The 14271-nt window shown below is 38.7% G+C and overlaps 1 protein-coding gene across 1 annotated transcript in view; it reads left to right on the forward strand.

Moving 5' to 3' along the window:
• The window catches only part of LOC120876280 (NXPE family member 2-like), a 35603-nt gene extending 21905 nt beyond the window's left edge, over positions 1-13698 (forward strand). Inside the window, exons 3-6 of the mRNA XM_040258039.1 lie at positions 6608-7341; positions 9925-9986; positions 12415-12630; positions 13013-13698. Coding sequence (XP_040113973.1) covers positions 6608-7341; positions 9925-9986; positions 12415-12630; positions 13013-13548 — 1548 coding nt within the window. The 3' untranslated portion in view covers positions 13549-13698. The remainder of the gene's footprint in view (positions 1-6607; positions 7342-9924; positions 9987-12414; positions 12631-13012) is intronic.
• Positions 13699-14271: the final 573 nt, after the last annotated feature.

The following is a 14271-nucleotide window of genomic DNA, read 5'->3' on the forward strand; positions in this document are numbered from 1 at the left end:
AAAATCCAATTAAAACAATTAGAACAGCATCAACACACAGAAAACATTTGCTTATTATTATTATTAATGTTATTTAATACTGTTGTAATTTCTCACTTTGTTTTCTAATTTTCCATCTAAGTCTTCCAACTTAAAAATTCAGGGGAGATCAGGTGCGTCTTGCTTTTGTTTCCACATGTCTCCATGGTTAACATAAGGTTGGGTGCATGGCATGGACTCACTACATATTTTATGGAAGAAGGAAGGGGAGGGAAGGAAAAAAGAGAAATGAAGTAGGGAGGAAGGGAAGGAGGGAAAAAGAGGAGGGGAGGAGAGGAGAGAAGAGAGGTGGGAGAAGAGAGGAAAGGAGAGAAAATAAGGAGTAAAAGAAGTGAGAATGTTTAGTCAGGAGTAGAAAACCAATAATAATACGGCATGGTTTCATGATTTAGAGTAAAACTCTCTTAATAATTTAACAGGTAACTTGATTGTTCTTTATTTAAATCTATTTATACTTTTGATATATATGTATAATCACAGTTGTTTTAATACATTATAGATCTGTTTTCACCTGTGACTCATTTATGTTGATGTGTGGCAGAGGCCAATGCAATATTGTAGAGCAATTGTCCTCCAAAAAATAAAAAATGTATCCAAATATTTTAAAGCATTTAACCCATTTGATTTATACATATACACTGAAAGGTATGAGGGAAAACACAGAATGAAGCATAAATTCATGTACACAGGCTAATTTGAAGTTTAGCTTTTAGACTTATTTACCTTGAGACCCATCTTCAGCTTTCAGGTTGGTTGGGGTGGTGAGGCCCAAGGCAGCTTCTGGAATTTTTGAGTGGCTCTAATCAGTACAAGATAGTTCCAATAGTCTTGAGTTATATCTATAGTCTACTGAGGCTGTCAGATGTCTCACTACTGGATCCTCCAAGCTGGCTCAATGATGACATTACTGGGTCTGCCTTTGAGCACTTTGTCAACAGTCAATTTCATGACTGCTCTGACCTCATCTTCTTCATCAGCTCTGAAGTCACTCAGTTCATCAAAGACATTGGCAACCCAGGTATTAAAAAATTTTTTTCCATGGGTAGATATTGACCAAGACATTAGGTGATAAATTTGTTAATTTGAAAGTGCTATTTGTTACATGGCAGCTTGGATAGGAGGGCTGCTGGGGGAGAATGGATACATGTTATGTATGGCTGAGTTCCTTCGCTGTTCACCGAAACTATCACAACATTAATTGACTAGACCCCAGTACAAAATAAAAAAATTACTTTTTAAAAAAAGTGCTATAATTGAGACTCCCTTGGTGGTCCAGTGGCTAAGACTACAGCTCCCAGTGCAGGGGACATGAGTTCAATCCCTGGCCAGGAAACTAGATCCTGTGTGCTGCAACTAAGATCCAAGGTAGCCAAATAAATAAATAAACAAAATAAATGTTTTAAAATGCTATAATCTTAATAAAAAGTAATAAAGTTGTTATCCAATTTAAGATTTAAAATTGGGGGGAGTGATTATTTACCAGATAGTAAAATTATGATCATATATGGTAATAAAAAAGAATGAAAATAATGCAATAAAATGTAAAATAAATTCAAAACAGGTAATAATCCTGCTAATTTAATTAAATCTAATTAGAATGATTATGGGTAGTCTAAGTGATCTAGTTTGGCTGACTAGGTTTTTCCTTAACAAAATAGTTGATTTTTTTCTTTGACTTAGTACCTGATAGACTTAGTACAAAGGTACTTGTTTATAATTTGAAATGACATATTTTTCATGATTTTCCAATAGTGCTAATTCCTATAGAACAAATACTTTTTCAAAATTTTGCTCTCTGCTGAGCAGGTATTTTTATTCACTAAATAAAAATTTTATTTTGTTTAAAAAATAGAATTGAATATTTAGAAAATGGAAGTGTGGAGAATAGTCTAAGATTAGAAGCAATAGAAGTATATCACAAAGGAATTTTTCAGTGCTTTTACAGTAAACATTAAATACTTCTAAAAATGTCAAGAAGTGACATTTGCAGATAAAAACTTTTTTCTGCAAAACTGAGAGACTAAATGTTAAAATGTTTGTTATATAAAGAACTGATATACCAAGAAATTAAAAAACATTGAAATCAATGAAATCAAAATAAAAAATTGAACAAAGGAAATAAACTATATGGAAGAGAACACTTTATTTTTTATACAATATTTGAGAGAAAATAAAGTTGAAACACACTAGTATTAAAATAAATTTAATTTAAAATAATAATAAGTTTCCATTTTCACCCGTCAACTTTGCAAATAGTTTTAATGACAACGTTTTATAATTTCACCAACAATATTTAAACTGATGGGTTTTGTAAGGGAAACTTAATTAACTGAGATATCCAACTCCTTTCCCTTGGTGAGCAGACAGCTATCCAAACTCCTCAGTCAGAAGATAGATTTTGTATGACTCTTTTATTCAGTCCACAATCCAATTATTAGAATATGAAATGCATGCATGCATGCTAAGCTGCTTCATTCGTATCTGACTTTTTGCAACCCCATGGGCTATAGCCCACCAGACTCCTTTGTCCATGGGATTCTCCAATATTCTTGCCAGGAGAATGGAGTTGCCATGCCCCTCATTTAGGAGTTCTTCCCAACCCAGGGATTAAACCCACATCTCTTATGCCTCCTGCATTGGCAGGCAGGTTCTTTACCACTAGCACCACCTGGGAGGCAGAATATGATACATGTGATGTTATATATTGTTTTGGCATAACTAAATATCTTGTTCCAGAAAAATCTTTGACTATAGTTGCAGTGCTGCTTAGTCATTCAATCGTGTCTGATTCTTTGCAACCCCATGGACTGTAGCCTGACAGGCTCCTCTGTGGAATTTTCCAAGCAAGAATACTGGAGCAGGTTGCCATTTCTTACTCCAGGGGGGTTTTCTGACCCCACTATCGAACCCGCGTCTCTTGCATACCCTGCATTGCATCTTTATGACAAGGAAATAAGACATCTGAGCTTCAAGCCTTTTTGTATAAATATTAAACAGCGGTTGACTTAATTGGCGGTTGACTCAAGCCAATTAAGAAACAAACGAGTTGTTTCCAACCCTGGCTTTACCCATGTTGTTTTAGGCTACAGCTAAATGTACTTCCTTGAGGCCTGAGAGATTCCTGGGACCTGAACAGACTTTAAACTGGTGGTGATTTCCTCATTGTCCTGCAGAAACCATGCATTCATTGTCAGCTAAACAAACTTCTGCTTTGATTAAATATGTCTTTCAGTACTCTTGTAATGGAGCATTGTACTTAACTCATACTTTGCTGCAATGTGGCATGCCAGCTAGTCTTACATATTGCTGTAGCAATGAAAACTCTTATCTTGAGGCTATATATTTGACAGTTAAGAATAGAAATATTTATATTCTTTGGTTGACAGATAATTCAATAATATATGATCTGATATGCCCATCCCTAGGAATCCTTCAAAGAAGTATCCTATGTTTGAAAAGTTGGAAACTATCCAAATGTAATATCAAATGGAAGTGAATAGCTATAATCCAACTGTCTAGAGTCACTGGCACAGAATTCATTTTGCATCCTCTTGACAGAGTATCATGCAACCATTAAAACTGATCATGAAAATTATCTAACAATATTAAAATGTTTATAACCCATGGTCAGTTCAGTTCAGTCTCAATTCAGTTGCTCAGTCGTGTCTGACTGTTTGCGACTCCATGAATCGCAACACGCCAGGCCTCCCTGTCTATCACCATCTCCTGGACTTCACCCAGACTCATGTCCATCGAGTCCGTGATGCCATCCAGCCATCTCATCCTCGGTCGTCCCCTTCTCCTCCTGCCCCCAATCTCTCCCAGCATCAGGGTCTTTTCCAATGAGTCAACTCTTCGCATGAGGTGGCCAAAGTACTGGAGCTTCAGCTTTAGCATCATTCCTTCCAAAGAAATCCCAGGGCTGATCTCCTTCAGAATGGACTGGTTGGATCTCCTTGCAGTCCAAGGGACTCTCAAGAGTCTTCTCCAACACCACAGTTCAAAAGCATCAATTCTTCGGCGCTCAGCCTTCTTCACAGTCCAACTCTCACATCCATACATGACCACAGGAAAAACCATAGTCTTGACTAGATGGACCTTAGTCAGCAAAGTCTTTGCTTTTGAATATACTATCTAGGTTGGTCATAACTTTTCTTCCAAGGAGTAAGCATCTTTTAATTTCATGGCTGCAGTCACCATCTGCAGTGATTTTGGAGCCCCCCAAAATAAATTCTGACACTGTTTCTACTGTTTCCCCATCTCTTTCTCATGAAGTGATGGGACCGGATGCCATGATCTTTGTTTTCTGAATGTTGAGCTTTAAGCCAACTTTTTTGCTCTACTCTCACTTTCATCAAGAGGCTTTTTAGCTCCTCTTCACTTTCTGCCATAAGGGTGGTGTCATCTGCATATCTGAGGTGATTGATATTTCTCCTGGCAATCTTGATTCCAGCTTGTGTTTCTTCCAGTCCAGCGTTTCTCATGATGTACTCTGCACAGAAATTAAATAAGCAGGGTGACAATATACAGGCTTGACGTACTCCTTTTCCTATTTGGAACCAGTCTGTTGTTCCATGTCCAGTTCTAACTGTTGCTTCCTGACCTGCATGCAGATTTCTTAAGAGGCAGGTCAGGTGGTCTGGTATTCCCATCTCTTTCAGAATTTTCCACAGTTTATTGTGATCCACACAGTGAAAGGCTTTGGCATAGTCAGTAAAGCAGAAATAGATGTTTTTCTCGAACTCTCTTGCTTTTTCCATGATCCAGCGGATGTTGGCAATTTGATCTCTGGTTCCTCTGCCTTTTCTAAAACCAGCTTGAACATCAGGGAGTTCACGGTTCACGTATTGCTGAAGCCTGCCTTGGAGAATTTTGAGCATTACTTTACTAGCATGTGAGATGAGTGCAATTGTGCAGTAGTTTGAGCATTCTTTGGCATTGCCTTTCTTTGGGATTGGAATGAAAACTGTCCTTTTCCAGTCCTGTGGCCACTGCTGAGTTTTCCAAATTTGCTGGCATATTGAGTGCAGCACTTTCACAGCATCATCTTTCAGGATTTGAAATAGCTCAACTGGAATTCCATCACCTCCACTAGCTTTGTTCGTAGTGATGATTTCTAAGGCCCACTTGACTTCACATTCCAAGATGTCTAGTTCTAGATTAGTGATCACATCATCATGATTATCTGGGTCGTGAAGATCTTTTTTGTACAGTTCTTCCATGTATTCTTGCCACCTCTTCTTAATATCTTCTGCTTCTATTAGGTCCATACCATTTATGTCCTTTATCGAGCCCATCTTTGCATGAAATGTTCCCTTGGTATCTCTAATTTTCTTGAAGAGATCTCTAGTCTTTCCCATTCTGTTGTTTTCCTCTATTTCTTTGCATTGATCGCTGAAGAAGGCTTTCTTATCTCTCCTTGCTATTCTTTGGAACTCTGCATTCAGATGCTTATATCTTTCCTTTCTCCTTTGCTTTTCACCTCTCTTCTTTTCACAGCCATTTGTAAGGCCTCCCCAGACAGCCATTTTGCTTTTTTGCATTTCTTTTCCATGGGGATGGTCTTGATCCCTGTCTCCTGTACAATATCATGAACCTCATTCCATAGTTCATCAGGCACTCTATCAGATCTAGGCCCTTAAATCTATTTCTCACTTCCACTGCATAATCATAAGGGATTTGATTTAGATCATACCTGAATGGTCTTATCTGCAAATATATGTTAGTACTCTATATTTAGTGTGATAACTACTAAATGAATTATATGCATGAAAGGAAAAAGAAAGGTGGACATAATAACTCAAAATCACCATAAAGAGCAAAGTTTAGGTAGGATCATTATTTTAAAAACATGGTGTTTTCCATATTGCCTATAATATGGCTATAGGATTTTCATAAAGAAAAGTAGGCCAGATCATATTTTTAAAAACATGGTGTTTTCCATATTACCTATAATTTGGCTATATGATTTTCATAGAGAAAAGTAGGCCAAGTGAAGAATTGGTGAAGGGAAACACTTAAACAGCCAATCATTTGATAGTATAAAATTATTTCATATATTTAATTTTTAAGCCAATGACTTCTAACAGAAATCATCAGCTGGTAGCTAAGGAAGTCACATTTCATGGAAATTAGTCCTGCGATTCCAAAACTGAAAACTAGTTAGAATACATTTTTTATCTGTGTGATTATATCAACTGAAATGTATATAACTGCTACTGCTCTGCTGCTAAGTCGCTTCAGTCTTGTCCGACTCTGTGTGACCCCATAGATGGCAGCCCAACAGGCTGCCCCGTCCCTGGGATTCTCCAGGCAAGAACACTGGAGTGGGTTGCCATTTCCTTCTCCAATGCATGAAAGTGAAAAGTGAAAGGGAAGTTGCTCAATCATGTCCGATTCCCAGCAACTCCATGGACTGCAGCCCACCAGGCTCCTTCGTCCATGGGGTTTTCCAGGCAAGAGTCCTGGAGTGGGGTGCCATTGCCTTAACTAACCCATAATAGTTTATTTTGAAATAAACAAATATATTATTTGCTGATAATATATCCTTTTTCCCTCAATACTTCAGTTCTTGTTCAGCTTGAGAAATTCTATTTCTCTGAATCATTGGAACACATTCAGAAATTCCATCTACCCGGAAGCCCCACCAAATCCAGAAATTTCACCAACTGAGACTGAGCTGAGGATAGAGAGCATCATGGAGAAACTAGACCAGCTGATCCCACCCAGACCCTTCACCAACGTGAGCTCCACCACCAGCGCCACACACAGCAGGGCCACCCTCCTCAGCCCTCGAGACACATACTGCAGGGGGGACCAGCTGGACGTCCTGCTGGAGATGAGAGACCACCTCGGACGCAGGAAGGAATATGGTGGGGACTTCCTCAGGGCCAGGATATTTTCCCCAGCCCTGAAAGCAGGTGCTTCTGGAAAGGTGACAGACTTCAACAATGGCACCTACCTTGTGAGCTTCACCCTGTTCTGGGAGGGCCAGGTGTCCCTGTCTGTCCTGCTCATCCACCCCAGTGAAGGGGTGTCGGCTCTCTGGAGGGCCAGGAACCAAGGCTACGACAGGGTGAACTTCACAGGCCAGTTTGCTAATGGCACCTCCCCAGTCTTCTCTAAATGTGGCCTGACCCTTCACACCAGTGCTGAACTGTGCAAGTACCTGGACTATCGCGACCAGGAAGCCTTCTACTGCTTGAAGCCTCCCCATGTTCCCTGTGAGGCGCTGACCCACGTGACCACCAGGAATGCAGACATTTCCTATATTAGACAGAAAGAATGGGCCCTTTTCCACAGGTAAATAGGACTTCAAATACTATTATTGATACAAAGAGGGAGACTTAAGTTCAGACCAACTCTGCTTAATAACTTTTCATTATCCAGCTCCCTTAAGTCAATAATGTTGACTAGGTTATAATCAGAGTCAGTTGGCATGGTAATATATTAGCAGAGCCCCATACAGGTCACCTTCTCAACTGTGCTTTTAGTCATCCTGACTATTTGTAAAATGAGTATAACCCATGAAACAATTTCTATAGGTCTACAGTTCTCCACGTCTTGTCACACTTTTAGATTCAGTAATTTCCTGGAGACCAACATTTTCTATAATGTATTCCATGGGATGCCAGTCCTACAGAGTGTTAATAGATGCTATGCAAAAACAAAAATAGAACAATGACAAAAACAAAAAACAAACAAAAAAAAAAAACAACAAAAAACCCACAGGGAGTGAATGTTATCATTATTTGGTCTACCTCACCCTTTACATCAAATGAATCACCAAATCCCATGAATTGTATCTTCCAAATAGTCCCTGAACCCAGCCATTTCATTCCATTGCTGTTCCCTCTGTCCTTGTATAAACTATCATCCTGCCCCCAGATTATTGCAATGATCTCCAGAGATGTTTCCTTGCTCACAGCCTGCTTTCCTTCCTATCTATACTGCATTTAGACCAGTGTTTTACTTTTCCTTGCCTAAAATCCTTAATATGATCCCATTCCTCTAAGGATGAAATCTTAACTCTTTAGTATGTTTACAAAGGCTTGTCTCTCTCTGAAGCCCCTTATCTCACCTTTCAGCTACCTCGCTCTCTGTCACTCAAATTGAGCTCCTTTAATTATACAAATGGAGAAGCAGTGGCACCCTACTCCAGTACTCCTGCCTGGAAAATCCCATGGATGGAGGAGCCTGGTGGGCTGCTCTCTCTCAGCTATGGCATTTTAAAAGTCTGCATCTAAACATCATTTTCACTTTGTTTGGGTAAACTGCTAGTCCCATATTCTCCCATTGTATTCTATTCTCCCCCAATCATACTCATTACACTATTAAATTTCAGATAAACATTTTATATCCTCTGCCAAGCTGAAGGCTCTGTGACCCAATAACTGTGACTATTGGGTTGGCTAAAATGTTCATTTGGGTTTTTCTGTAACATGGTATGGAAAAACCCAAATGAACCTTTTGGCCAATCAAATTTTTTTCAACATTCATTCATTCAATTTGTAAATAGTTCTCACTTTCCATACTCCAGACATAGCTCTAGGTGTTGAGAATTTAACATTCTGAGCTGGGGTAGAAAGACAACAGAGATTTATAACATAAAGTCATCAGAATAAGATCTGAATGTGATAGTGAATGTTATTTTAAAAGCATGGTCAGGTAAGTATCTTGAGCAACAACCTGAGAATGGGTTACTTGAACAGCAACCTGAATGAAGTGAGGCAGTGAGCCACGTGTGTTTAAGGGGAACACTATTTCAAGAAGGGGACTAGAACCTGAAGCAATAGCGTGCTGGAATCTTCCAGGAACATGAATGGGACCATTGAGGCTGGAATGCAGTGAATGAAGGAAAAAAGGAGTTCAAGCAAGTAGGTAGAGCCTTGGAATATCTATTAACTTTAGTATCTATTCCTTCAAGCCAGGTAGAACACAAAACACTTCCCAAAATGATTTGACTACAGATCACCTATTTAATGGATTATTTTAAGGGGTTGTGACCCCATAGACTATAGCCCACCAGGCTCCTCTGTCCATGAGATTTCCCAGGCAAGAATACTGGAGTGGACTGCCATTTCCTTCTCCATATCTGGCTTAGTTTATTTGGCAAAATGGTCTCTAGAGTCATCCATATTGTTGCAAATGGCAGGACTTTCTTAAGGCTGAGCAATATCCCACTGTACATATAAACCACATTTTTCTTTATCTATTTATCCATTGATAGACACTTAGGTTGTTCCCATATCATGGCTATTGCCAATAATGCTGCTATGACCACAGAACTACAGATATCTCTTCAAGTTTGCAGAACTCTTATATCAGAAGCTCTGAAGATGAAGCCCAGTGATCTGAGTTATAACAAGCACTCTAGATGATTCTGATGCAAACTCGAATTAGAGAAGTACTCGCCTAGGAAAATATCCATGAAGGACTAAATTACTATGTGTGCTAAATGTGGTAGAATGTGGTCAAAAATAATTTGGATGGTAAAATCGAAGAGATTTATACTTGATTAATTGCACATACAAGGTGAGTGACTCTCTGGATCTCTGGATTCCTATCATTAGCAACAGAACAGTTTTACAGAATCCTGGCCTGTTTCCTTTCTGTATTGTATCTAAAATATATCAAAATAAAGAAAAAATGTCTACAAGGTGAGTGACTCTCTGGATCTCTGGATTCCTATCATTAGCAGGAGAACAGTTTTACAGAATCCTGGCCTGTTTCCTTTCTGTATAATATCTAAAATATATCAAAATAAAGAAGAAATGTATTTACAGAGAGTTGAGAGTGGTTTGATCGTTCTAAGTCCCCCATGATTCGTTCTTACTTTAATGTCTCAACAGTTATCAGGCTAATTTATTTTCTCGCTTCTTGAAGGTCCAATGTGGGGGTTGAAATAATGAAGAACTTTGCCTCAATCAAGGTCTTAGCATGTGGCAGTAAGTCTATTGTGTTCAAAATTTATCCATTTTATGGACATCCTTACTGTAAGAGATATTTATTAAACATTAACCATTCCAATCTTTCATTTCCTGGGATAAATAGTATTAATCATCTTGGGCTTTGCAGAAGGGGTTTTATTCTTGGAAATTATTTTCATATAAATTTAAACCAATTTTCATCTTGAGTCAGCTATAAAAGGCTAGGCATCCCTTCATTTCAGCTGCCTTCTCTCAAAATGTACAGGTTATTTGTATTTGTATTTCAACTTGGGATTTGTTCCTGAAAAACCAATAATTGGGTACTGGTGAAAATGTCTCAAATGAACTACAGAGCTTGGAAATTTCTTTGATGGTTTCTAATCTCTCTTTCAGCCAAACCATCTCAGTTAAAGTTCTATAAATGAAAATTCCTGTGGATTTATTTCAGTTTTATCACATAAATTTCAGTGGTCAATTCAAAGCCATCTCAGTTATCAAAGTGATGTTTCTGCTATACTGAAGTTAAAGTGAACTTCAAAGAAGCAAATTACTTCCATTTTAACAATCAATAGGGTATACATCTATCCATTGCCCTTTTCTCATGTGTTCAGAAAATGTTTATTGAGGACCTACTATAGGCAAAGAACTTTGCTAAACCCTGTGGGGATATAAATAAACCAGAAACCCAGATCTAAAGCTCACAGGCTATGGGTGAAAGATAGATTCCTTCCCTGCCAAGGCAACCATCATCCATACATAACTTTTACATCAATGAAAGTTCTTTGACCCTTGAGGCCAATTAATTTGTCACACCCCTGTTTAGTTTCCCTCTTGCCTAGATAATAATTTCTAGTAAAGTCTTATGAGATGGTGTGTTCCTAAACATATATCCCAAATCCGAGCAATGTAGGTAGATAAAAAAAAGATGTGGCTTTAAAAAAATTATGTATTTATTTATTTATTGGCTGCACTGGGTCTTCATTGCTGCACATGGGCTTCCTCTAGTTGTGGTGAACAGGGGCTACCCTTCCTTGTAGTGCGTGGGCTTCTCACTGCAGTGGCTGCTCTTGTTGTAGAGTACAGTCTACAGGCCCAAGAAATCAGTAGCTGAGGCCCTTGGGCTTAGTGCTCCATGGCATGTGGCATCTTCTCGGGCCAGAGACTGAACTACTTTCACCTACGTTGGCAGGTGGATTCTTAACCACTGGACCAACAGAGAAGATTTTTTTAACTTATTTATTTATTTTAGTTGGAGGATAATTACAATATTGTGATGCGGCTGACTCATGTTGTTGTATGCCAAGATTGGTTTTAAAGCGGCAAAAGATAAAAATGGCTCAGTTACACATGGATGGAAAGATTTTGATATGAGTCAGTGAGTTCAGCTTAGGCCACTTTTAAAGTGGACTGTTCGGGCTTCTCTGGTGGCTCAGATGATAAAGAATCCACCAGCAATGCAGGAGACCTGGGTTCGATCTCTGGGTTGGGAAGATCCCCTGGAGGAGGGCATGGCAACCCACACCAGTATCCTTGCCTGGAGAACCTCCATGGACAGAGGAGCCTGACAGAGGACAGAGTCGAACATGACTGAGTGACTAAGCACTGCAAAGCAGAATATTCAGAAAAAGCAGATATTGTTCTTCTCTTTTTCTGCGCTAATTAGACCACACAGAATATTAAGTTCAGTTCTGGGCACAAGGAAGAAACATTGAAGGAGTTTTCCTGTGAACTAGGAAACATGGTTCTGATATATATAGAATAACAAGTAGTAGTCGTTTTGTAAATGTGTTCAAACTTTCTCTGTGAAGAGATGTCCAGTCCTGCCTGGCCAGGGTCATGGGAATGATATTCAGCTGGGCTACTGATTCCTGCTTTTAACCATCACGTGTTTTTCCCTCAATTTTGGCTAGCTGTCTCACAACTGCATGGCCTTAGGAACAACATGAAGCCCTGGGAAACAATGCAAATTTACAAGGGGAAAATCTAACCCCACTCTGTGTGTGTGCACGCTCAGTCATCCAGTCGTGTCTAAACTCTTTGCGACCCTATGGATTGTAGCCGTCAAGGCTTCTCTGTCCATGGGATTTTCCAGGCAAGAATATTGGAATGGATTGCCATTTTCTACTCAAGAGGATCTTCCTAACCCAGGGGTCAAACCTGCATCTCTTGTATCTCCTGCACTCGCAGGCAGATTCTTTACCACTAAGCTACCTGGGAAACCTCAACCCCATTCTAGGGAATACCATTCATTACTGAGATTATTCAAAAGTGATAAGTTTTAAGTCATCCCTTTAACATGATCTTACTTAGTCAATATTTGGGAAGAAGACAAAGCAATAGAGAAGGGTGGAAGGAAAAGGGGGAAAAGAGGAAGAAAATGAGGAAACTGTCTTTGAAATAATTTGTGATAATAAAAATTGCTGATTGTGGGAATTTTTATCACCAGAGAATAAGAACATAGAAACAAAATGTCGGCTCGGCATGAAGAGTCCTTTCCCCAGTGGTTATACTGTGAAAAGAAAGTGGATTGCAGCATTTTGTAAACAGATAGAATTAAATGAAACAAAAACTATAAATGACTGCTTGAAGAGAAAACTTATTTACCTAATGGGAGATTCAACACTGCGTCAGTGGATTCAATATTTACCAAAAATGGTAAAAAGTATGTGTCTTATTTTTATTTTGAAACTGTAGTTGCCTTCAGAGGCTATTTTTATAATAGAAGTCTTCATTTTCCTTTTCTAATGTTAATTATTTTTTAAAACGTGTCAAACATTTGGATTTGGGCTTTGAATCAAAAGTTAAATTTTATCTTTTCACTCTCAAATATCAACATTTTCTTTCTCTTTCTCTATGGTGGTAATAATTTCACAATTTTGTTAAGATTTTAATGCATTTGGTAAAGTTCTCTTCTTCTCATAGGCAGCAATGTTTTTATAGTTAGAAGTGATCTTGGTCAGAATTTTATAAATATGTGCATCTAAAAATTATATCATTATTTTCCTTTTGTTAAAAGAGTTATTGATTTTTTTTTCCCCCATCAGCCTTAAAATATTTTGATCTTCATGGAGCTGGGCCCTTTAAAACACATGTGCTTCTGGATGCTGAAAGACATATTTTGATTCAGTGGAAAAAGCATGGTCATCCATTTATTACCCAAAGTCTGTTCTCGGTAAAGGATGATAATTATATCCCACGGGAAATTGACCGGATAGCTGGAGACAAGGACACTGCCATTGTTATCACTCTTGGTCAGCACTTGAGACCCTTCCCCATAAAAATTTTTATCCGTAGGGCCATCAATGTTCAAAAGGCCATAGAACGACTATTCTTGCGAAGCCCAGAAACCAAGGTGATCCTGAAAACTGAAAACACTAGGAGGCTGTTTGATAATGCAGAGATGTTTAGTGATTTTCACGGTTATATTCAGAATCTTATCATGAGGGATATTTTCATGGATCTCAATGTGGGTATTATTGATGCCTGGGACATGACTATTGCTGATAGCACCAATAATATCCACCCACCTGATTATGTGATTGAAAATCAGATTAACATGTTCTTAAACTACATTTGCTAGAGGGAAAATATAGCAATAACAAAAATACCCAGTTGTAGCCATTCTATATAGATGACCTCAGTTATACTGCAAGGATAGTTTAATACAATCCAAGGTAGGAGGAAACAAAATTGAAAAGTTACTGTTAAAATAAACATAATATAAAATTTACAACCTAAGCCATTTTATGTGTACAATTCCGTGGCATTAATTACATTCACAATATTGTGCAACCACCATCATGATCCCCAGATATTTTTTATAACCCCAAACAGAAACTTTGTATCAATTGATTAATAATTCCCCAACTGCTCTTACCCCCAGATAACAACCATTCTACTTTCTGTCTCTATGAATTAAACCATTCTAGGTAGTGCATATCAGAGAAGGAAATGGCACCCCACTCCAATACTCTTGCCTGGAAAATCCCATGGGCAGAGGAGCCTGGTAGGCTGTAAGTCCATGGGGTTGCTAAGAGTTGGACACGACTGAGCGACTTCACTTTCACTTTTCACTTTCATGCACAGGAGAAGGAAATGGCAACCCACTCCAGTGTTCTTGCCTGGAGAATCCCAGGGACGGGGGAGCCTGGTGGGCTGCCGGTTATGGGGTCACACAGAGTTGGACACGACTGAAGTAACTTAGCAGCAGCAGGTAGCTCATATAAGTGGAATTATACAGTATTTTTCCATTGTACTGGCTTATTTCTTTTAGTATAATGTCTTTTGAGTTTCATACATGTTG

This window comes from Oryx dammah, unplaced genomic scaffold (assembly GCF_014754425.2).
Source record: "Oryx dammah isolate SB20612 unplaced genomic scaffold, SCBI_Odam_1.1 HiC_scaffold_17, whole genome shotgun sequence".
NCBI lineage: Eukaryota > Metazoa > Chordata > Mammalia > Artiodactyla > Bovidae > Oryx > Oryx dammah.